At 39.8% G+C, this 25,226-nt stretch overlaps 1 protein-coding gene across 1 annotated transcript in view; it reads left to right on the forward strand.

Annotated features, from left to right (window-relative positions):
- The window catches only part of TAF1B (TATA-box binding protein associated factor, RNA polymerase I subunit B), a 54,804-nt gene extending 38,161 nt beyond the window's left edge, over positions 1-16,643 (forward strand). Inside the window, exons 9-15 of the mRNA XM_068980322.1 lie at positions 2,660-2,807; positions 6,363-6,540; positions 7,084-7,130; positions 7,905-7,995; positions 12,284-12,354; positions 12,872-13,094; positions 16,370-16,643. Of these exons, the coding sequence (XP_068836423.1) occupies positions 2,660-2,807; positions 6,363-6,540; positions 7,084-7,130; positions 7,905-7,995; positions 12,284-12,354; positions 12,872-13,094; positions 16,370-16,574 (963 nt within the window). The 3' untranslated portion in view covers positions 16,575-16,643. The remainder of the gene's footprint in view (positions 1-2,659; positions 2,808-6,362; positions 6,541-7,083; positions 7,131-7,904; positions 7,996-12,283; positions 12,355-12,871; positions 13,095-16,369) is intronic.
- Positions 16,644-25,226: the final 8,583 nt, after the last annotated feature.

Genomic DNA, 25,226 nt, shown 5'->3' on the forward strand with positions numbered 1-25,226 from the left:
GGACTGGAATGAAAACGGACCTTTTCCAGTCCTGTGGCCACTGCTGAGTTTTCCAAATTTGCTGGCATATTGAGTGCAGCACTTTCATAGCATCATCTTCCAGGATGTGAAATAGCTCAACTGGAATTCCATCACCTCCACTAGCTTTGTTCGTTGTGACGCTTTCTAAGGCCCACTTGACTTCACATTCCAGGATGTCTGGCTCTAGGTGAGTGATCACACCATCGTGATTATCTTGGTCATGAAGATCTTTTTTGTACAGTTCTTCTGTGTATTCTTGCCACCTCTTCTTAATATCTTCTGCTTCTGTTAGGTCCATACCATTTCTGTCCTTTATCGAGCCCATCTTTGTATGAAATGTTCTCTTGGTATCCCTAATTTTCTTGAAGAGATCTCTAGTCTTTCCCATTCTGTTGTTTTCCTCTATTTCTTTGCATTGGTTGCTGAGGAAGGGTTTATTATCTCTCCTTGCTATTCTTTAGAACTCTGCATTCAAATGGGTATATCTTTCCTTTTCTCCTTTGCTTTTCACTTCTCTTCTTTTCACAGCTATTTGTAAGGCCTCCCCAGACAGCCATTTTGCTTTTTTGCATTTCTTTTCCATAGGGATGGTCTTGATCCCTATCTGCTGTACAGTGTCACAAACCTCTGTCCATAGTTCATCAGGCACTCTATCTATCAGAAATCTATTTCTCACTTCCACTGTATAATCATAAGGAATGAAAAGTTTAGATACTGAAATACCAGTATCAAAATAAATATAATACAAAGAAGGTTGTAACCTCAAGCAAAGTAAAATTGGACATAGTTATAAATTCTGGAAATTTACAGTTTGTTTTCTGTAAGTAAGTCGCTCAGTCACGTCCGACTCTTTGCGACCCTGTGGACTATGGCTCGCCAGGCTCTTCTGTTCATGGGATTTTCCAGGCAAGAGTACTGGAGTGAGTTGCCATTTCCTTCTCCCCGGGATCTTCCCAACCCAAGGATGGATTGAACCCGGGTCTCCAGCATTGCAGGCAGATGCTGTACCATCTGAGCCAGTACCATTATAATGTATTCCCTTGTGCTTTATAATTGCATGTAAGCTGAATGTACCAAAGTAACATTGAACAGAGACATATTCGTTCCTTCACTTGGTTCCCACACACCTTCACACATATAGAAAATGGGCAAGACATGACAGAGCAATATTATTGGTACAAATTGTTGGGAAACAGATTTTCACTTAGAATAAGGAAGAACTTTGTAATGATTAAATGCATTACAAATTGAATAGACTACCTTCAGGAAAGGTATTGAGTTCCCATCACTAGAGATTTAAAAGAGCTAGACATACACCTGCTAGGGGTTTTGCAAATTTAGACCAGATACCTTTAAAGGTCTTGCCAACTCTGAATTTGCTGGTTGGATGATTTCTCCTGTAGCGTGATGTATGAAGTGATTGTTATACAAAATAGTTTACTGAAGTTTCTCTCTTACCATGTTTTTTTAAGCTAGACTTGCATACAGAAAAGTGAACATATCACAAATGTACCCAACCTGATGAACTTTCATTACCTGAACCAGCCCTCTAGATCAAGAAACAATGATCTCTGTACCCCAGAAGCTCCATCCAGTCCCCACTTCGAGTCATGATCACCTGCACCCTGAGAGTAATCTAACTCTATACCTCCAGTCAACTGTAATAAATATTGCCAAACAGGTTTCCAGAATGTTTGTATTCTAGCCTAATTTTAATGAGGTCCAACCATGTCAGAATGTTAGTCTTTCTGAAATTCCATAGATCTTAAAAAAAAAATCTTGGTTGTAGCACTTAACAGCTCTCTTATCCTATAGTTATTTTTGAACACTGACCTCCTTTTCTAGAGTATATATTCCTTGAAGAGATCACTTTATTCATCTTTATATTTCCTGAAGTATCTTACATAGAATAGACTCTAAATTTAATATTTTTATGTGAATGGATAAGTAAATGAGGAAAAATTATATGTAGTATCAATGAGAAAAATGTTTGGAAATTGCAAAAATATAAATAGCATACCAAATTAACTACAAGGGTGCCTGTAAAATGAACAGAATTAATTTATTAATATTGGCTCATACATTTTCCTGAATTCTGTAAGATACTCTTTCTTAGAGGCTAATGTGAGAAAATAGAAAGCTGAATTGCACATTTTTAACTATTAGACTTAAGCCCTGGTGTCATCTCCAACATAGAAGCATGTGAATATTATGTAACACTGAACTGAATCTGTTAGCTGTGAATTTGAAGGTTGGCGAGAGGGTGCTGGTTAGGGAAGGCGAGCAGAAAGTCCTGCTTTGCTAGGATTATGATGACATCATAATTCCAGTAGGATTGCAGCTTTATCCCAGATTCTTCCATGATTGGCAAGAAGTAATGGCTTCACTATATCATAGGTAAGGCCAGTAAGAATTGTTAGAGCCAGATAGAATTTTAGTGGCTTTTTAATTTATCACTATTACTGTTTAAAACAGCTCAGTGAGGATATTTGGGGTTTATGGGTGTTTCTCCTTAATGTTTTTAATCTATACTCCAAGTTTTATTCAGTGAATACATGTTATTTTTAAAATCAGGAAGTAGTTTTAAAAATAATTTATGTTGCAAAAATTGCTACTTTGACTATCTCTTTCATTCCAGTCTTGGCCTAACTATGAAGTTATCTTTAAAAAAATAATTGAAGTTGCCACATTCTTAGATTTGCCGCGTTTTCCAGACATAACTGAAAACTGCTATCTTCATCCAAACATCTTGTGTATGAAATACTTGATGGAGGTCAATCTCCCTGGTAAGTGTGAGGTGTATATTATGAGTAAGCCTTGACTTATTGAATTATTATGAAAAATGTATTGAATCCTCTCAATCAGAGACTATTAGAGTCACCTGACAGGGTTTACAGTAACATGAAGCTTAACTTCAAAATTCTTTCTTAAAATGTTTTGGACCATTTAAAATGGTTAAAAGGACACTTTCAGAAGTAATGAGTTCTGTTTTGGATGGGAGGGATAAGCTTGAAAGATAATGTTTGGTTTTTACAGTAAATTTTTGCTGAATACAAGTAACACATGATTCAGTATGTATTATTAATTACTTAGGAACCTCTACCAAAAAAGGGCAGCACTCCTTCATTTGCATGAAGCATGATTATTAAATAAAGAATTCCAATTTTTAAAATCCCAGAAGTTAATCTTCAGTGATATTTTTATTGTTTAGTAACATTGCTATTTCCAGTCCCTGAAACAAATGGAGATGAAGGTCTGGTAGGATGCAAAGGCAGCCTCACTAACCCTTCTTCACAATACACCAAGACACAGGTCACCCCAGCGGAATTCGCCGATGGAATCTATTCCTGAATTTCTTGCTAAACTAGAAATGTGAGAAATGCAGGGTTTCTATTCTTAACAGAAAATACAAACATGGCATGACTATATTATTGCTTATGCAGTATAAAAAAATGTGATTGAATATATTTTTAATAGGAAAGGAAAAGGCATGTTATATGAAAAAAATCTATAAAACTGCATGTATGATATAATTTTAGCTATAAAAATAAACATAAATTGGAGTAACATATGTATACAAATGTAAATCTAAGTCTTATAAAGTATTTTTTAAAGAGGAAAAAATAAGCTTCTCAAAGGTATCATTTATTAAGCTAAGGAATGTATGTCTCTTGCTGTAACTTTAGAAGTCACTGGCTCTTTGATTAAGATTCCAGAATTTGGGAAGTCTGATTTCTGCACTTTGGCATGTTACATATATCAGTTTATTGTTTTGGATTTTGGTTTTTTGAGTTACTTTTGGAGTGGTTTTTTCAAAATATGGCAGCTTCCTCTGTTCTTTTATATACTCCAAAATCGTAAGCTCATATATGGAAAGAATGCAAGGAATTACCAAAATATAACTGGCTTGGGCTGGGTTATGGCAAGTATCTAGCTCACATAGTTGCTATTGGACAGAAACGATGGTGGTAGTGTTTTCTGACCAGTGTGTATAACTTAATAGTATTTCTCACGTAACTCTTCCTGAGAGTAAGTAGAATTAAAACTGCTATAATATACAGAGAGAGACTGCTATCATCTGATGTTGTAAAGTGCTGTTTTAGAGACCATATTAAAAAGAGCCAGGATAGAAAAATTTTACTTCTCACAAAGTGTTCAATAGAAATAATTTGGAATATAGATAAAAAACTATACACAAATGTTATTGACCTTATTTATAATACTGAGAAATCAGAAATAAATATCCAATGGAAAGGTAATGTTTAAGTAAATATTTTGTATATTCAGTAGAACCATGTGCATCTTTTAAAATTATGTTTGTGAAGAGTATATAAAAGCATGGGAAATGTTTATGTCATAATAGAAAAGGAAATAGGCCAAATTATAAATTATATATAATATAATCATAGCTATATAAAATTAAAATATTCATGAAAATATTGGGAATAAATTTACCCCAATATTGAAGTGCTATTTCTAAGTTATAGTAATGCATTTTTTCTTTCTTCCCACTTTATGTATCTTATAAATGTCCTATACTGAGTTTGTATTACATAATAGTGGGAGGAAAGAGTAAACAAAATAGATCTACAAACTAAGATGTGGTGGTCCCTTCACCTTAGAAATTGCATTCTAAAATGTGACATTGATTGGCCTCCTACCCATGAAATTATAAGAAGACTTCTAGAATATTGCCATTTTCAAAGCTGAAAGTTTGCACTCTATAGTTCTCTTGTGCTGTTGATCAAAAAGAAGAGATCTGTGTACTTGGCCCTTTTTCAAAGAGAGGTTTTCGGGTTCCCAGAAAGCTAAAGGTGGTTTTAAGCATGCTAGGGCAACGAATGCCCCTCCTCAGTGCCTTTATGTATGACAATGTCGTCTTTGGAACTGGGCAGAAAGCAGCTTCCAGCAAGCATGTCACACACACACACCCTTGCTGAGTAAGCACTGCCTCCTTGGTGGCTCTGACTGAACTCCAAATACATCCCTTAGTTTTATCCCTCATCCTGGGACTGAGGAGCTGGCCAGAGAGAATTCCTGGCAGCTTTCATAATCATGTCTGTTTAATTTGTGGGGAACCCTGTAGAGTTTCCAAAGTGCCTTCATCTGTATTACCTCATCCGTGAAGGTGGAAAGGGAGGACAGGTGGGTGTGCTCATCTCAGATGAGATGTAGGCAGGTTGAGTGACGCCTGGCTGCCGGATGGCCGAGGCATCATATAATACTCCAGGTCACATAATACTCCAGGTCAGAATCTTAGTTTTTCTCTCCTGTCCTGGCTTCCTTCCTCATAATTTCTTTCATTTGCTTTTTATTACTATGTACTTTTAGTATAAGAGAAGCAATTCAAGATATTAATTTTAAATAAATAGGGGAGACATTCTTCAAGAAATACCATTTTTATAGTAATAAAATTCTGTATATAATACTTTAAATAGAGACATGTATATACTGTATGTAATGTTATTTGAACTGTTATAAAAGTGTGGTATACTACATTCAGAGAATAGAATCAACAGAACATAATGACTGACAGTATATAGGAAATGCAATACAACTTATTATGCTCTTGTACGTAACAACTGTTGTACTTGAATTTAATCAAAATATAGGTACTTCAGTTAGTAAGTAAAGAAATTTGCTTAGTAATTCAGAGTTTTCAAAGTATAATTCACTTGTCCTATCTTTTATGTCCTGTGTTTATCCTCACCATAACCCATTTTACAAGTGAAGAAACTGAGGTTGAGTGGCTCTAGTCCGGAGTCACAAAGCTCATGATCAGAAAGCCTAAATATATAGGCTGTAGGTGTTCTGGCTCCAAGTCCCAAGTTACTCAGCCTTGAATAATAGATGAGTCTGTGCTGAGCGTGTAATTTCTTTGGGAAAGCAGGGCAGCGGGTGAGATGCACACTGGGCCTTCCAGTGTGCTAGCCAGGCTCCCTAGCTTCCCAAGTGAGTGCACATTTTTAGAGAAGCCCTTGGTCCTACAGGAAAGTTAGTTTCAGGTAAATGCAGATTGCTGTAGAAACACAGACAAGGGGCGTGGATGAAGCAATAGAAGATGGATGTGTGCCTGTATATTTGGTGCCAAGATATGTGCCATAGATAGCAGGCATTTTGGGAAGTCAGAATAGGAGAAGATAGACCTTGCCAGGATTCGACCATATGTTTTTCTCTACACATTTCATTTTTTGGTTTATGTATACAGAAAATGGTATGTCTCAGAGTTCTGGCATAGTATCATATTTTAAGATAAAGCTTATCTCCTGGATGTATACATTAGTATGGTCTCATTAACCAAAGAATTTAATTTCACATTTTTCTGTTTTATTCTTCAACAGATGAAATGCATAATTTAACCTGCCTAGTGGTAAAAGCGACTGGAATAGGAGAAGCGGATTTTCTAAGATTTGATCCTATAGCTAAAAAGGCAAAAACTGTTAAATATGATGTGCAAGCTGTAGCTGTCATTGTAGTGGCATTGAAACTGCTCTTTTTATTGGATGACAATTTAGAATGGTAAGTGTATGTAGTCTTAGGAGAAAAAAATTTTATTATTTTCCCCTAATTATTCAGAGTAAAGGACTCCATATGTTATGTCTCAGTAGAAAGTAGAGACTCTCAGTTGTTATAGAACACTGACTAGTAGCAGCAGTTACTCCTTACCTAATGTTTTGGCTCAGGTATTTGTCAGAGATTTCATTCTCCTTTAGTAAGTTGTTTGGATCATGTTTTCTTCCATTTTTAGGAAGATGCACATGTGTCTCATTCTCCTGAGTTTTAAATCATACACAAATTCTAGAGTCACTAGCACTTCATCCATGTACCTTTTGGTTTCTGGTACTATGTGTCTTCAAAGATTATTTTGGAAAGTGAAAAAATCTTAAAATGCCAACAAAGAGTGGCAGTGTCTTCTTCCCTATTTCAGTGCTTGGTTCTGCATTAAAAGTTGGCATCAGTTTCAAGTACTGTTCTATACTTTTCTTTCAGAAGAATTCAAAATTTAACTGTCTTCAAATGAATGATTTCCAAATAAATTGATTTGTTTATTTGTGTCTCCAGGTCTTTGTCTAATATTGCCAAGAAATATAATGAAAAGAACAAAGAAGGTACTTTTTTTTTTTAGTCAATCAAGTGATTGTAAAAGGTGAATTAAAAGATACAATAAATACAGAGAAGAAGAAACTGAGAAATATATAAATTGTACCTTGTATCAGACTGTTTATATGTGTAGTTGTCTAATATATCTTCTATTCTCAAGGAGGTAATAGTCAAATCTAGGAGAACAGACATGTAAAAAGATGGTTTCAATATGTGGAATCTAGAAAAATAGTAAAGATCTTATTTGCAAAGCAAAAATAGAGACACAGCTGTGGAGAAGAAACGTATGATTACCAGAGGGGAAAAGGCAGGGGGGTGGGGTGAATTGGGAGATGGGGATTGACATCTCTACACTGCTATGTATAAGACAGATCACTGATGAGAACCTGCTGCGGAGCTGCGGGAGCTCTGCTCAGTGCTCTGTGGTGACTTAATTGGAAGAAAGTCCAAAAAAGGGGGATATATGTATATGTATGGCTGATTCAGTTTACAGCAGAAACTGACACCACAGTATAAAGCAGCTATATTCCTTTTTTTTTTTTTTAAAGGTAGTTTTGGTGTAATACAGGGCCACAGTATAGGTGAGAGCTCAGAACAGAAGGGAGAGACAGCAGATTGCTCAGGAGTCATATTAGAGCGTGAAGATAGTCAGTCCCTCCATAATTTCCAAGGGCTGGCATATAAATGTTCAGTCAGATCAGTGAGTAAAGACTCACATGAGCAACATGTGTTATAATAATGTGACATATTTGGTTAATAATCATGGATTTCATTTCTTTCAGATAAACCATGGTTTGATTTCAGAAAATGGTACCAAGTTATGAAGAAAGCTATTGATGAGAAGAAACAAAAGTGGGAGGAAGCCAGGGCAAAGTATGTTACCTCTTCTAGCTTTAGATTCACCTACTTTATTTTTCAAGTCTATTGCTTTACATCTGAAAGCTCAAGTTTCATCAGTTCAGATTCACCAGCATTATGACCCTTTTTTCTAGAATTAACCCCTCTGTCTAAACTGACATTTTAAAATATTTCTATTAACTATTAGTGAGTGAGTGAAAGTCACTCAGTCATGTCCGACTCTTTGCGACCCCATGGGCCATATAGTCCATGGAATTCTCCAGGCCAGAATACTGGAGTGGGTAACCTTTCCCTTCTTCAGGGGATCTTCCCAAACCAGGAATCAAACCGGGGTCTCCTTCATTGCAGGCAGATTTTTTACCAACTGAGCTATCAGGGAAGCCCTATAATGTCCTTTTAGGGGCATTCCTGGTGGTCCAGTGGTTAAGACACCACACTGCCAATGCAAGGGAGGTGGGGTCCATCCGTGGTCAGGGAACTAAGATCCCACATGCCACACTGTGTGGCCAGAAGATTTAAAAAATAGTAATATTAGTGTCCTCCTGATCCAGAATCCAGTCCAGGGAGCTGTATTGTACTCAGTACTCGTCTTTTCGTAATCTGCATGACTCTTCTCTGCATTTCTGGTATTCCTCCCTCTTTCGTTTCCCACAGTGGATCAGTTCCCATCTGTGCTTCCCACTGTTACAAAAGACTGCAGACGTCAGCCTGTGTCGTTTATAACTGGACTGTTCCTCCAAAATAAAGTTCCCGATACAAATCCAAACAAAGCAAAGCAGAAAGAGAGTAGCATATTTAATTCAGGCAGTCTCACTGTTTGACCTCGAGCTCTCCTCCTCATGTAGGTTCATTGTTGTCGTTTAGTCGCTAAGTTGTGCCCAACTCTTCATGACCCCCATGGACTGCAGCACGCCAGATTCCTCTGTCCATGGGTTTCCCAGGCAAGAATACTGGAGTGGGTTGCTGTTTCCTTCTCCAGGGGATCTTCCCGACCTAGGGATCAAATCCGCATCTCCTGAATTGGCAGGCGGATTCTTTACCACCGAGCAACAAGGAAGCCCACCCAGGTCCACCGTGGCAGAGTGGAAAGAGCATAGCATTAGAGACAGTGCAGGGGTGAATCCTGATTGTTTAAAACCAGCTGTTTAAATGCGACCCAGTTACTTAACTTCTTAGCCTCAGTGCACTGAAATGTAGTCAGCTCATAAATTTTCAGAGATACTGTCTTATGTGGTAGAGGGTACCTTGCTCTAGGTTTCTGATTTGAACGGATTTTGTATCTGTTCTTGGAACTTTGAGTCCCTGTGAAACTTTGAAGAAAAGGTTAACATTTCTGTAGTTTATGTAATTTTGCAACAGTACTCATTTGATAAAGTCATTTTATATCCCCTGAGAAAAATCAAGATTCCTCAAATTAGTTAAAATGATAACTCCAGTTTCTTCATCATAAAGTAAGGCTAATAATGCCTCCTTGATATTCTTAATCAAGAACTAAATTTCAGTGTTTGCAGATAGAATTAGAGTGTTTCTCCTCTGAATTTAAGAGAGCTTTTAAATCTAGAAACAGACTCCGGGGATGCATAAAGCGCTGTGGGAGAGAGGATCCTTGCTGAAGAGGGGAGGAGATGGGCAGTTTCTTCCTGTTCAGGTTGGACAGATAGTGAGGGTGAGCTTCTGACAGCTGTGGGCACCCGGGGAACGGAGGCCTTCCTCTTTTCTGTTGGAGAAGGAATGTCTTTAGTCACTGGCTCTCAGCAGGCACAAGAGTAGCAGCGAGAACAGAAGGCTATCCTGAGTTCTTAGGTAATCTTGGAGAACCAGACATCGGACCTTTCTTTTCTGGTGCTGCTGGGGTGGTCCCGACCAGTACTGAAAGGCTAGGTATTCAGAGGCCATGCCACTTGGGCATCTCAGGGTTGACAGGTGCCCTCTCATGAACCCAAACCAGGCACCAACTTACACTTCAGACATACCTGTTAGAGCCCAGATTCTTCCTGCAGTGCCTCAGTCAGCTGTGCATCAAAAGGCTCACTGACTTTTAGCTACTTTAAGGGAGAATTTAATGACCAAAGAACGTATGTCTAGTTTCAAAGTGGCATTTTCCAGACGGACACCAGGCCTCTGGGAAGAGCTTGTCCAAGGGATCTGTTACCAAGATCCTTCGTAGAGTCTGTGCTTTGGGATGACTGAGATGACTTCTAAGTCACTGCTGACTGCTCTGTGGGCACAGAGCTCCCATGTATGCCCATCACCTGTTCTACCCTTCCCCATCTCTGTTATTGACATAGATTTCTAATTTTTCTCTCTGTTCTTTTAGACCTCATCTTCCATATTGTCAGGTAAAAGTTGTTAAAGTATTTTCTACAGCTCAGCATAGGTCTCTATGCATGGATTGTGAGAAACACTAGTAAACTATAGTTGAAAACCTAAAAATAGCTTTAGAGAGTGCTTTGACTGCCAGTTTTCCTGGAGGAAAATTTAAAAGCATGTGCAGATCTTTGCAGCCTTTTAGGTTAGGCAAAAATTTTCTCAGATATGATACCAAAGCCGTGACCCATAAAAGAAAAAAAAGGTAAGTTAGACTTCATTAAAAGAAAGAACTTCTCTTCTAAAAACACTGTTAAGAAAAGCTACAGGCTAGGAGAAAATATGTTTAAATCACATATCTGATAGAAGGTTTGTATCCAGAATATATGATTTGTATCCAGATACATGGTTTGTATCCAGAATATATGAGTTGTATCCAGTATATGGTTTGTATCCAGAATTATTTTCATATAATAAGAAAACAACTCAGTTTTTTAAATGGGCCAAAAGTAAGTTCACACAGAAACCTATATATGAATATATAGAGATCTGTATACTTCATTCATAAGTAAACGAATGAAATCTTGTGGCCCAAAACTGGCAACAACCCAGATGCCTTTCAGGTGGTAATGGATAAACAAACTGTAGCATATCTGTAAAATGAAATACTCTTCAGTACTAGAAAGGAACAAACTTCTGATACATCCAGAAATATGAATGAATCATAAATACATTATGCCAATGAAAGACTCAAAAGGTTACATACGGTCTAATTTCATTTATATGACTTTCTGGAAAAGGCTAAGCTGTAAGAATAGAGAAACAGATTGGTGGTTGAGACCAAGTTTAGCTGAGGGTCAGGGGAGGAGTTGACCTTCAAGAGGCATGGGAGGTTTGAGAGTGTGGAACTATTCATGGTGGTGATTATACAACTGTATGTGTTTATCTAAAGTAGTGCAGCTATGCACTAAACAGGATTGGTTTTACTACATGTAAATTATACCTTAATATACAGCAGTGGAGAACCAAATCTTGAGGGAAGACTGGACAGACAGAGCATATGGGACCTCGTGGCTTCCTGGAGAAAATATTAAGACTTCATGCTGGGCCTCTATTTTTTGTAGTTTTGAAAAGAAGTAAACAAAGTAAATGCTTAAAGAAGGACTGTGTGACGAATGTTAATTATTTTCGATGGCCCACCTTTCCCATCTTCTGGGCATATGTCCTCAAGGAAATAATAACACCTCCTTGACTGCAACATAATTGCCACCTGTATGGGCATTTACTATAAATGCATAAGAAAATCTGTCTAGATGAGGAAGTCACAAGGCGTTTTTAATAGTGGGTTTATCTAGGGAGTGGGATTAAACTATTTAGGGAACTTCTTTATTATTAAAAGATTTTTTACCTTGAATATATTGTCACTTTTATTATTTGATAAATAAATAACAAAAAGATACTTGAAAGAATCACAAATGGCAAGCTCTCTGAATATTTAAATGTGGTATGATTTAGTTCACATATAATTTTCAGGAAGACCATAACCTATTCACAGTGATTACACCTCTGCATTAGAAGGCAGGCACTTACTGTTCACTTTGTACAAGTTATCAGAGTCAGAAGTACCACTACCTTATCTGCAGCAGAAGCGTGTTTGGCCAAAGACAAGGAGGAACAGTTGTTTCTTAGGTGGCCTCACTTTATGAGAACAAGAGGCATGGGAATTTTATGATGACAGTATAATCAATCATTTCTTACGGCATCTGGGAGGTTTTAGGTGGAACTTATCCTTCCATTGACTTCCTGCCTCCTGCAGTGCCACTCGCTTACGTCTAGGTCATGAGTGCTGTAGAGACGCATGTCAGCAGGTCATTCTAAGCCAGAACTATTATATGAGTATCGGGAATTTCAGATACTGCCATTGAGAAACTTCTCTGAAGTGTGTTGAGGCCCATTTCATCTCCATCCTGCTCCAAATGCGTCTTTATCTTTTCAGGTTTCTGTGGAAAGGTGAAAAGCCAATCTACTACTCAGCCATTGACAGGCCAGTGGTGTATAAAAGAAGAGGTGAGTAGGGTTTCTTCTTGTTGACACCAAGTAACAGCCCAGCTGTGGAAAAGCTAAGTGTTTTAAATTGAAAAGTGAATGCATAAGTCCTTTTCTCAGTTGTTTAACAAGTGTCCCATTGCACATCCAGAGAAACGTCCTTCTCTATAAGAAATGTCCGTAGAAATCTATTTCAGGAAGATTGCAGTATTCAAACAGAACTTAAGTTCTCGCCAAAATCTGAAATGCTGTGTATATCTATACTCTCAGAACTCTTTATTTGGAGAACTGCTTTTTTAGGTTTTTTGTTGTTTTTTTGTGTGTGGTAAAATATACATAACATAAAATTTACCTTTTTAGCCTTTTCAAGTTGTTCCTCGCCATCCCTCTTCCAGTGTCAGTTTCCCCTAGTTATGCCCTTATATCATGGAGCATTTGTCAAAACTACAAAACCACCGTTGGTGCATTACAATCAAGTAAACTGCCGACTTTGTCATTTAATGTGTTTTTATTTCATTTGTTTTCCTTTCATTTCCAGAAATGCTGGTGAGTCTACAGAAACAGTTTAGCACGCTGGTGGATTCAGCACCAAACATTGAAAAAAAAAAGCCTTCAAGTTTTCAATTCAACTGGACTGAAGAGGACAGCGAGAGGCCTTGTTTCCATGGGCATAGCCTCCAGGGAGTCCTGCAGCAGAAAGGCCAGTCCCTGACAACCAAGAATTCCCTCTACTGGCTGAGTACTCAGAAGTTCTGTAAAAGGTATGCGATGCTCTTAGAAGTCATGGGATAAAAACCACCCTGAAACCTCAGGTTTGGCCTGAAGCAGTAGTCTTTTCTCATTAGAAAAAATAAAAAGGGGCCACCTATGATTTAAAGGAGTTGGTCATAATGAGAGGCAGATGGGTTATTGGTTGGACTTTAGAAGATGGTGAGCTTATAATCAAGACCCACACATGGGACAGGAAGTTAGGACGTGATTCGTTAGTACCATCTGCCTTGTCTGCCTGCAGTCGGTCCGTGGGGGTTAGTGGGGAACCTACACCTTTGTGCTCTTCACGTGGCATGATCAGTGCATTTTTGGATGTTCTTAATGGTTGTAATCCTGTAACATAAGACAGTTAGTTACAAATAGACCTTGGTATAATCAGAGATGAAACAACCAAGATTTTTTTTCTCTGCATGAGTTATAAGGCTAAGCAATACACTCTATGCATCAAGTATGGTTATCACCATGGTTTTATGTACCAAAATCGTCTGTCAAATTACCTTGCCTATTTAGACCATAGCCTAAAACCACATAGTAAGCAAAAAAGGGTCCAGCTAACCAATAAAATGGCCAATGAGTCCATAACTAACGTATTACACTCTTCTCAGGAGGCCCTTTAGTCCTTCACTCTGCCGGGAGATGTGTGTCCATCAGGCTGAGTTGTCTGATTTCCAGATTCCTTGCCATCAGAAGATGCAGAGTAGGCGGGAGACTGAGAGGTATCTGCTGCTGAATGTCTTGACAGCAAATACAAGTGGTACTCGTTTGACAGACAGTAGAGGAACCAGCTGCAGAAGCAGACAAAAGAAGTCAAATTACATTGGTCTGAAGTTCGTTCATGACACACAATAGCTCCACAGAACTAAATAAACTTGACCATGTCTCTGCTTTAGCATGTCCCCAGATTAATGTGCATTCTCTCTGGGTTTGTTTTTCCTACCTGTATTTTCTAGTATTTCCACAATAAAAGTGGACAACTTGTCACCATATAATTGTGAAGGCTTTTGAAAATAGGCTGAATGTCCTCTGATTAATAATAACCAAATAATGTATAACTCAGTTTTAAAAGATGTCTATCCAAAATGGTTAAAATGGAATCTTTTGATGCTTAAGAGAGCAGATCTTCAGCTATATGGAGAATTTTATTACACAGGAGGACTCAGTTTTGAGGGTTCAGAAGAGACAAGCATTGTACTGGGAAATAATTTTGAGAACACTCAGGTCTTGAGAACTAAGCAGAGAAAGACTGTGAGAACCCTTCAGATCATGAGGGTGTTTATCCTTCTTGTCTGAGGCGGAGCTAACAATCTGGATGAATTTAAATGATTGTATGTTTTATTTGGTTTTATCACTTAAGACTTTAGGAAAATTAAAATTTTCCAAGTTTATGATAAGGGAAGTGAGTGAAGTGAAGTAACTCAGTCGTGTCGGACTCTTTACAACCCTATGGACTGTAGCCTACCAGGCTCTTCCCTCCATGGGATTCTCCAGGCAAGAGTACTGGAGCAGGTTGCCATTTCCTCCTTAAAAGATACTGTTGTTGATTCAACTTAGAAATAAAAAGTCCTACTGTACACCTTTTCTTATCTTTTTGTTGTAGAAATAGAGCTTGCTTTATGGTCCCTAGGCAAGGGAAACAATGTTTTTACCCTTTTTGTGATAATATTTTGTTTGAAAGAATCTTTCTTCATAGAGCCTAAATTAAAAATTAGAAAAGAAGAAAAGAGGGCACCATATTTGTGAGAATTCATATAAATGGCTTATACTCTGTTTCCATTAAACCAATCAATGCACAAGCATTTGAGGCTTTTAAATTTCCTACTAGTGAACATAGTAGGGTATTGGCTTTTTTGTATATTATTAAAATAGGCTTAAAAAGATTTTAAGTGAAAATTTAAAAATCAGTTTTAAAGGAGTATGGGCAAAGTGAACATTTTTGAGCCCTTACTTTGTGCCAGCTATTGGATAAGTGCTTAATATATATTCTCATTCAATCCTCTTTTCCATCTTATGAGGTAGTTATTTTTTTTCTGTTTTGCAGATGAAAGAACCAAAAGTAGTTATCCATAGTTACAACTGATGGGTGTCCGAGCTCTATGGTGCAAATGCAAACATTCTTTCAGGAATTTAGGGCCATATTTGTTACATAAATCATTGTCTAAATGTTTATACCATCTATCGTTCACTTGTTTTTAAAACTATTTATTATGGAAAACTTCAAATATATTCAAAGGTAGAGAGCACAATATAATTAATGCCCCCTACCCATAGTCACCCCCACATTAACAACTTTCCACGTGGCTAGACTTGTTTTCCCCATACCCTAGCCAGCTCACTGCTTTATCCCTCTACTCCCAGATTATTTGGAAGCAAGTCCCAAACTTCATAATTTTCTTAAACAAAGCCAGAATACCATTAATCTGACATTAAAAACTAGTAGTAATTCCTTAATCTCATCAAACATGCAGTGAATATCTAGGTTTTCCTGATTGTCAACAGTAAATTTTTAAATAACTCAGAATCCACGTAAAGTCCTTACATTGCCGGTGGTAGAGATAGCCCTTAAATGCTTTAGTTCATAAATTCCCCCTTTATCTCTTTTATTTCCCCCTTGCAGTTTACTTATTGAGTAATCCAGGTCATGTGTCCTGTACAATTTCCTGTAGTCTAGATTTTGCTGATTACAGCCCATGACACCTTTTAACGTGTTCCCCTTTCCCCCTGCTTCCATGTTGGTATAGGCAGAGATTGGCAGAGTTAATTAGCAGTTTTCATTAGTGTTTTAGAGATTTGATCAGATTCAGGTTCTACTTATTACTTTAAAATAAGCAAAATTGCTTCATTAACTCTTCCTTCTATAATACATACAGAATTGCAGCATATAGTATTAAGCCTGGTAACCTATTTTGGTTGGGAGCTGGGGATTCTTTTGTTGGTGTGTTTCAGTATGTCCAGAATCTCTCCCTGTGTGCTTTTGTTTGCCTTGACCGTGGTAAGAGGGGGGGCCCACCTGGAGTGGAGGAGGAGCTGTGAGAACTGGCTATGGACCACCTGTGTCCCACGCCTGATGGCCACAGACAATGCTAACATTTTTTTCCTTTATAAAATGTAGGATTCCTTCCAGATTGTTCGTTTCCTTCCAGCTCAGAGTACTATCTTAAGCCTAACCATTTACAGTTTTTAGGTTATTTGGGGGATATTCAAGGGACCAGTGCATACCTTTCTAAATGGCCCTTTAAACATGGTGTCTTTTTTCTTCCCCTTCTAGCCATTGTAAGCATGTGACAACCTACGAAGAATCCAATTTTTCTCTGAGTTACCAGTTTATACTAAATCTCTTCTCCTTCTTGCTGAGAATAAAGACTTCCTTTCTCCATGAAGAAGTGAGCTTAATAGAAAAGAGACTTTTTAAAGCAAAATATAATAAAACAAACAAGAAATCTTCGAGATCCAGGAAAACAAGAAAGTGCTGAAAGAAATGAAGTGGAAACTTGCCGGGGAAAATATATTAATAATGAAAGTAATGTCATTGTAATATAAAATTCTAGAGAATGGTGAAAAATAGAGTTTTATTGCATACAGCTACATACATACAAATACCTGTATCAAACAAAAATGTATGTTGGAAAACAGGTGAAATTTATTTGAATTTATTTTTAAATTATGAATGTTCTTGTTAAAATGTTAAGTAAATGGTATCCAGGAATTTGTATTCTTTGTATTTTTAAAAAATATTTGCTTATTTATTTGGCGGCACCGGGTCTTAGTTGCAGCATGTGGGAACTTTAGTTGTGGCATGTGGGATCTAGTTCCCCAACCAGGGATGGAACCTGGGCCCCTGAATTGGAAGCTCAGAGTCTTAACCATTGGACCAGCAGGGAAGTTGCTTCATTGTATTTTAAAGCTAAATTTTCTTTTTAAACTAGATCACTTACTTACTCTTTACACCCCAAAGTAAATCCCAGATGGATCAAAGATCTAAACATTATAATCTTTTATGTATACATGTATAAAGTCTTAGAAGAAAACAACTGTGAATGCTGTGATGATCTTGGAATGGGGAAGGACTTTATAAGAAGTCTCAAAACCAGAAAGCAGAAGGAAAAGATTAATAATATGACTACAAAGTCAAAGGCAACTGAAAAGCTGGGAAAATATCATTATAGTGTACAGTGAACAAAGGGATAAGTCCTTTAATATATCAATAGTGCTTGCAAAGCAATAGGAAAAAGATAGCTGAACAAGGGATATGAAAAGCTAGCTTTCTGAAAAAACAAAATACAAAGGCCAAGCTAAAAACAGGGTAGTCAATGTCACTCATTAAATGCAAGTTACAGAGATGTTGTTTCCCACATATTAAGTAGGCAAAGATTATACAGGTGTCTAATACCTGGTGTGGATATTGGAAAAAGGCATTCTGATTTCATCATTTATTTGTGCAACAAATACTTACTGAGCAACTTCTGTGTTCCAGACACACGCTAGATGCTGGAGGTACAGTACTGAACAAGGCAGGGACAGATAGTATACAAATAAATAATATTGGGCGCAATGAAGTGCAATGAGGAAAAAACAGGGTAAGCGATGTGTGATCAGGTGGGCCCTTTAGTACAAAGTAAATGAGAAGAATGGTCTGGGAAGTGACATTTGAGCTGAAACCAACCTGTGTGAAATCCAGTCGAGGGGGCAGGCCATGTGGCCATCCAGGTGGAGATCATTTTAGGCACAGGACGCCGTACTCGGAGTCTACCCAGGAAAAATAAAAGCATCTTTCCACACAAAGACTTACACACAAATATTCACAGCAACTTTATCTGAGATTGCTAACAGATAAACAGCCCAAATGGCCATCAACAGGTGAAAGGATGTGGTATATCCATACAAGGGAATACTACTTAGCTATAAAAAGAAACAAACTGTTGAAACAAGTCACAACACCTGCTAGGGAGTGGGGCAAGAGATTGAGGGGGCTATATAAGAAACACATCTTTCTAAGACTTAAAAAAATTGCCTTCCAAAGACCTGAACTGGAAAATTATTTGTATATGAGCTTTATGGAATCAACACCATGATCTGAAGTGCTATGGTAAAGAGCTGAATTTGCTAACAAGCCCTCCAGGGTGATTCTGATATACAATAGAGTGACAACCGCTACCCTCAGGGCCATCCACACAGCGCTCAGCCCCACCTGCGCCCTCCATATCCTTGCTGGGAGCAGGGAGGTACTTCTGGAGCCCTTCAACCCTCGGGGCTGGGCAGCCATTTCCTCTGTGCTGGTGTCACCCCGCCCGTGTTGACATGGGCTGCCCTGTAGGTGGTCTCCTCAAGCTTTCTCTGCCTAAACACCTGCCTCAGCTATTTCTAAATGAAAAAGAGATATGATTAGGAAATAAGGCAGAAGCAGGCACAGTGCCACAATGGATGTATGAACAGTGCCCAGTAGGAGCATAGAAGGGGAAGAGACCCACACCGCTGGGTGGAGGAGGACCTTTGTTCCCCTCAGGAATCAAATTTTTTCAAACTGATTGCCCGTTCAGGGGAAGTGATAAATTATTTTGCCACTAGAGTGACTTATACTTGTTGATTTGGATGGACTCTCTATTACGAACAAATCTTACTTAGTTTTTAAATTAAATCAGCACTGCAGTGAAACAACTTTATAATTTAGGTCACCATGGTAGCTCACTCGTGGCTCATGGTAGCTCACTTGTGGCTCAGTTGGTAAAGAGTCTGCTTGCAATGCAGGAGACCTGGGTTTGTTTCTTGGTTTGGGAAGATCCCCTGGAGAAGGAAGGGGCAACCCACTCCAGTATTCCTGCCTGCAGAATCTCACAGACAGAGGAGCCTGCCAGGCTCCTGAGCGACTGAGCACATATACCTAAAAGGAAGTATGAGAGAACCAAGTAGGATTTCACATGGTCTCAGAGCTGGAAAATGTTGTAATAGTGTGAAATCAGAGACTTCTAGGAAATGAAAATAGAATACACCAGATATTTCTGGGGGGAAAAAGAGTCCTGAAATCATTTTATGTCTTTGAATGATCAGTCTAAGCTGATGGTCGTGTAAATAGAGCACACGTGTGCTGAAAATGCTAACATTTTCATGTTTTTAGTTGCAGATCATCAAAACGTGAAAAGCACAGCTGTATAATGTATTAAATGTGCATCTGCCTATCTACTTACTGAACACTTTAATATTTCTCATTTAATATATCTAGATAAATCTATCTGCTATAACTATAGCAACAAAGTTTTGCTCATAGTAGACTAAAGAAAGAAATCTGTATGCAGGTCAGGAAGCAACAGTTAGAACTGGATAAGGAACAACAGATTGGTTCCAAATCGGGAAAGGAATACGTCAAGGCTGTATATTGTCACCTGCTTATTTAACTTCTATGCAGAGTACATCATGAAAAACGCTGGGCTGGATGAAGCACAAGCTGGAATCAAGATTTCCAGGAGAAATATCAATAACCTCAGATATGCAGATGACACTCTTATGGCAGAAAGCAAAGAAGAACTAAAGGGCCTCTTGATGACAGTGAAACAGGAGAGTGAAAAAGTTGGCTTAAAACTCAACATTCAGAAAACTAGGATCATGGCATCTGGTGGAAACAGTGACAGACTTTATTTTGGGGGGCTCCAGAATCACTGCAGATAGTGATTGCAGCCATGATATTAAAAGACACTTGCTTCTTGGAAGGAAAGTTATGACCAACCTAGACAGCATATTAAAAGGCAGCGACATTACTTTGCCAACAAAGGTCCGTCTGCTGCTGCTGCTAAGTCGCTTCAGTCGTGTCTGACTCTGTGCAACCCCATAGATGGCAGCCCACCAGGCTCCCCCGTCCCTGGGATTCTCCAGGCAAGAACATAGGAAAGGGTTGCCATTTCCTTCTCCAGTGTATGAAAGTGAAAAATGAAAGTGAAGTCACTCAGTCGTGTCCGACTCTTTGTGACCCCATGGACTGCAGCCTACCAGGTTCCTCTGGCCATGGAATTTTCCAGGCAAGAGTACTGTCTAGTCAAGGCTAGAGTTTTTCCAGTAGTCATGTTTGGATGTGAGAGTTGGACTATAAAGAAAACTGAGTGCTGAAGAATTGATGCTTTTGAACTGTGGCGTTGGAGAAGACTCTTGAGAGTCCCTTAGACTGCAAGGAGATCCAACCAGTCCATTCTAAAGGAAATCAGTCCTGAATATTCACTGAAGGGACTGATGCTGAAGCTGAAACTCCAATACTTTGGCCACCTGATGCAAAGAATGGGCTCATTTGAAAAGACACTGATGGTGGGAAAGATTGAAGGCAGGAGGAGAAGGGGACGACAGAGGATGAGAAGATTGGGCAGCATAACCAACTAAACAGACATGAGTTTGAGTGAACTCTGGGAGTTGGTGATGGACAGGGAGGCCTGATGTGCTGCAGTCCTAGGGGTGGCAAAGAGTTGGACATGAATGAGCAACTGAACTGACTAAAGTAAAAACTTTAAACTTGTCAAACATGTATCTTTAAAAATTTAAATCTGGTGAAAATACAATGAGCGGTGTGTTCCTACCAGAATACAGAACATTGGCCCAAACAGTTCATTAGTCTACAGGGAGAGCTCATACATTTTGAACATAGTTTTGTTAGTGCGGGTTCTTGTTTCTTTTTTTTTTTCAATCCTTCCCCAGCCAGGGGGAAAAAAAAAAATGCAGTTTGAGATTCTGTTAGACTTAAAAGCAACAGGAATGTCTCCTCCCTGCCAGCCGGGGCTCCTCTTGCAACAGATCAATCATCATTGTCACGGGGAAATGATGATGGCTCACAGCGGGGAGCCACACAGTGGGGAGCCAGGGGTGCCTTATCCCACGGAAGCTTGGCTTTTCCCTCCGGCCTAAAAGCAGCAGACCTGTGACTGGCACTCCGAAGTGGCACTTCTACAGCCCAAAGGAAAGAGGCCTAGCACTGACGCACAGAGTCTCTGCAGTTCTTTGTTATCTCTTTGGGTGCCCCCCTCCCCGTATTGGCACAAAGCCACCTAAGGAAATTAAAAAAAAAAAAAAAGCAGTACTAATTCAATCCTGGATTGACACAGGAAGCTATACTGCTCAGAAGGAAAGAAGGACCATTATTTCTGAGTCTCAAAGAAAACCTCGAGCAGAATCTCCAAAGTGTGGCAGCTATAAAAAGTTCTGCGAGTTATTATGGATTACTGTGTTAGTCACTCAGTCGTGTCCGACTCTTTGACCCCATGGACTGTAGCCTGCCAGGCTTCTCTGTCCATGGGATTCTCCAGGCAAGAATGCTGGAGCAGGTAGCCCTGAGGGTTCTTCCCAACCCAGGGATTGAACCCAGGTCTCCTGCATTGCAGGCAGATTCAGTACCATCTGAGCCCCTATTATATACTGCAGCTAGTTAAAAGTGTTTTAAAATGTATGTTTTTATCTTGAGTAGGTAGCTTTTTTAGCTGGTAACATTGTAAAATTTAAAATGCCTCTGCAATCTTGAAAGCTGAGTGAATTCACAGTATCAATTCTCACAGAAAGTTTCTCAGAGCTCCCTTCTTTGGGGCCCTTGTGAAGTATTTAAGCATGAAGTGACTTTAGTGCCAGACTTGCCTGATAATACGCTATGACTTGAGAAGAACTTACAAAAGAGGCCTTTTATTGACTATAAATTAAGAACCTGCTATTTCAGCTCACTTGGCCTTTTGCCCTCTGCAACAATGATTTCCTTCTGGAACAATTAGTACACGTTTTATGGATGTTTGAGTTGAACAGGGTGACTCACAGATATTCCCAAAGAAAATTTTAAGTTAGAATACCACTTAAATGTAATTATCTTTGTGTCACCATTGTTGTGCATGTTAATTCAGATGAAGTGATTAAGTTAGACATTACCTAAAATGAAGATGGTGGTCTCTGAATTTTAAAACTTCCAAGGTTAAAGTAGGAAAAATGTGTTCTTTACCACGTGAAAGGATCAGAAAAATATTATAAAATGTGTTTACTTATTTTCACCTTTCCCTCCTTAGAAATTCACACCAGAATTAACAGTCTCCCTGGAAAGGTCTCTGCTTGGGGTCCCAGGTGCCCTAAGCAGTCACCCTACTGGGGCCTGAAGGCAGGAACCTCCTCTCCCACCCCCGACCCAGCCACCCCAAACACAGTGTGTTCCTGCCAAGCCCTCTCCACGCCCATCTAGACACACTTTATTTCCCAAAGCACAGCCCAGGGATCCGAATCTGCTCAGGCCAGGGCTCGTGCAGACCAGACCCGGGGCTCCCCTGCCTGCCCCCTCCTCACCACTGCCTGCCCATCAGAATTGGGGAGGGTTGGCCTCAGAGTCTGCATTTCATCACCCGGCACCCCACTGCCCATCCCCAGGCACAGAGGGTAGGGACTACCCCCCACCCCCCACCCACCTCCCACCTCCCTGACCTCAACCGTCTTCATCTTCCCTCTGTCTGAAAAGGCGTCGAGAGGAGCTCCTTTCTTTTGATGCCTCTGCACCCACAGCACCTCCTATGTTTGGCCTTTATTGTCGCCTGATTCTGCCTGTGTGCTGTTGTCCTGACTAGGCTTTATTGTCCTTTGAGGCTGGGGGCCATTTCTCATGGCTCCATACAGAACCCTACCTCCAATATTTGTTTAATAAATGTCTTCGATGAAAGTAATGATGATTTTTTTTAGAAAAGGGAAAGGAAAGAATCCTGAGTTCTTATCAGTTTACCACAGTGCAATGATCACCGCTTAATGAGTGAGCTTAGTTGTCTGCCTTCCAGACGTTGGTTGTGAATCAAACCGAAGTACTTTTAAGACAGAAGGGGAAAAAATGGACATAGCTTTTGCCCAAGTATACCTGTGGCCTCACCCATAACTCTGTGATGCTCACAACGTGCCAGGCACTGTCCTCAGCACTTGACACAAATCACCTCTTCCGATCCTTTCATCTCATCTCAGATGACGTGGTGCTATGATTATCTTACAAATAAGGATGTTGAGCCGTTCTGATCCCAGTAGCCTAGCTCTAGAATCTGTAGGCTTTGCCAGCTTTCAGCGTTGTGTTTCAAAGAGCTGGTGATGTCAGTGCGGAATTTAAGGAACCCCACTGCTACCCAGAAGGAGACAACGTTAGCCTGCATGAGTGGAGTGTACCCTCACGGACACTCACTCCAAACCTCCACCCCAACCCTGCCTGTACTCTCTGCTCCTCATCTCTCAGTCACTAGCTCCATTCAACTAATCCCTAAGCCCTAAGTCGTACCCCCTCACTGTCACCCCCAACATCTCATCCCTCACTCATCTCTGGCAGTTCTACCACCGAGTACCTCTCTGGCCTCTTTCCCGTCTTCCATGACACAGTGACTGCCCAGGTCAGGCCCTCATCGCCTCCCTTCTGTGTGTGTGTTAGACTCTTTGCGACCCCATGAACATAATAGCCTACCGGGCTTCTATATCCATGGGATTCTCCAGGCAGGAATACTGGAGTGGATTGTCATTCCCTTCTCCAGAGGGTCTTCCCGATCCAGCGATCAAACCCTAGTCTCCTGCATCGTAGGCAGATTCTTCACCATTTGAGCTACAGGAAAGTCTCAAGACCTCTTACCTTTACAATTTCTCATTCCTCTGCCAACAGTTATTTTCCAAAAGTAGACCAAGTAACACTTTAAGGCTCAAAACCCTTTGATGGCTTCCTGCTGCCTGCAAGCCGATGGCTTGGCCTGGGGTCCATTAGACTGTGGTTCCTACACAACCAGCCCTGCCACATGCCCTGCCCCTGCCCCCTGCATTGAGGACAAGGGGCTCCTGGGGGAGCTGTGACCCTCGCACTCAGTACCTTTGCCCCTGCTGTAAGCTCTCTCAGGAGCCTCCTCCCTCATCTCAGGAGGATGTTTATTTTTCTGTGATGACCCTGCTTAAATGCCACCTCCTCCACTTTCCCTGCCTCAGCTGGCAGGATCCATTCTTCCCAACTCAGAGAGATTTGTTTCTTGTTAGGGTATTTATACCATTTGTGCTAAGGTGCCCGGGTCTTTAGATTGAGCTATTTGACCACCAGACTGTGAGTAAGGGCTGGGGGAAGACATTTGAGAACTTGTGGGAAGAACAGAGTTGACAAAGATAAAAGGAACATGTGAAATAAAAAGCATATTTAGAAGATTTCACACATGTAATTGGTGACAATGAGGTTTATACAGCTAATTTCCACTTCCAACCAGAGGTCATCAGAAACTTTGCAGGACTTTTCCTCTATGCGTTTTCGAGGAGTTGCCTGCACATCGGTTTTGCTTTACTAAGGACTGTATGTCAACTAAGAAGCGTTTCTTTGGTGCTTTGCCTGGTCCTCCCTCTACTTGTCAGCAGCCCTCTGGTTTCATGTATCTGAATTAGCATCTCCATCCTCTGATTCCCACTATGGCCCCAGAGTAGAGTCTTATGGATTTTTTGTGATGCTTTGAGGAACCTTTATTAAAAGGATTAAAGGATACTTAAGTAAGTAATCCTCAGCTATTTCCCAATCTCCAGGTAATACAGTCATAGTGATGCCCACAATGATTTCAGACCAAACGCACCTCAGTTATGAAACTCCAGGACCTGCTTCTACTTCTTTTTCTCTCTTGATGCTTGTCGCAAAGTTCTCCTGGCTTTTTTCCCCTTCTTCTCTTTTCAACCTCTACATCCTCCTTTCTCTAAATATCACCAAAGATGTAACTCAAAATTCCAGAGACTGGAATGGATAGGGTCATGGGCTTAGAGAAGATACACAGAAGTGAGTGTATCTACACATAAAAACAGAGTTCACGAACTGTCAGCTTTGGGCAAGTGACTTAATCATGTTCCCAGTTTCCTACCTACATGTGAGATAATTCTTCTCTTACAAGAAAATTTGATGACCCTAGAGACTATTATTCAGAGTGAAGTAAGTCAGAAAGAGAGAGATAAATATCGTATACTAATGCAAATATTTGCAATCTAGAAAGATGGTACTGATGAAATTATTTGCAGGGCAGCAAAGGAGAAACAGATATAGAGAACAGACCTATGAACACGGGGAGATGGGAGGAGAGGGTGAGATGTATGGAGAGAGTAACATGGAAACTTACATTACCATGTGTAAAATAGATAGCCAACGGGAATTCGCT

This window comes from Capricornis sumatraensis, chromosome 1 (genome assembly GCF_032405125.1).
Source record: "Capricornis sumatraensis isolate serow.1 chromosome 1, serow.2, whole genome shotgun sequence".
In the NCBI taxonomy this organism is placed as follows: domain Eukaryota; kingdom Metazoa; phylum Chordata; class Mammalia; order Artiodactyla; family Bovidae; genus Capricornis; species Capricornis sumatraensis.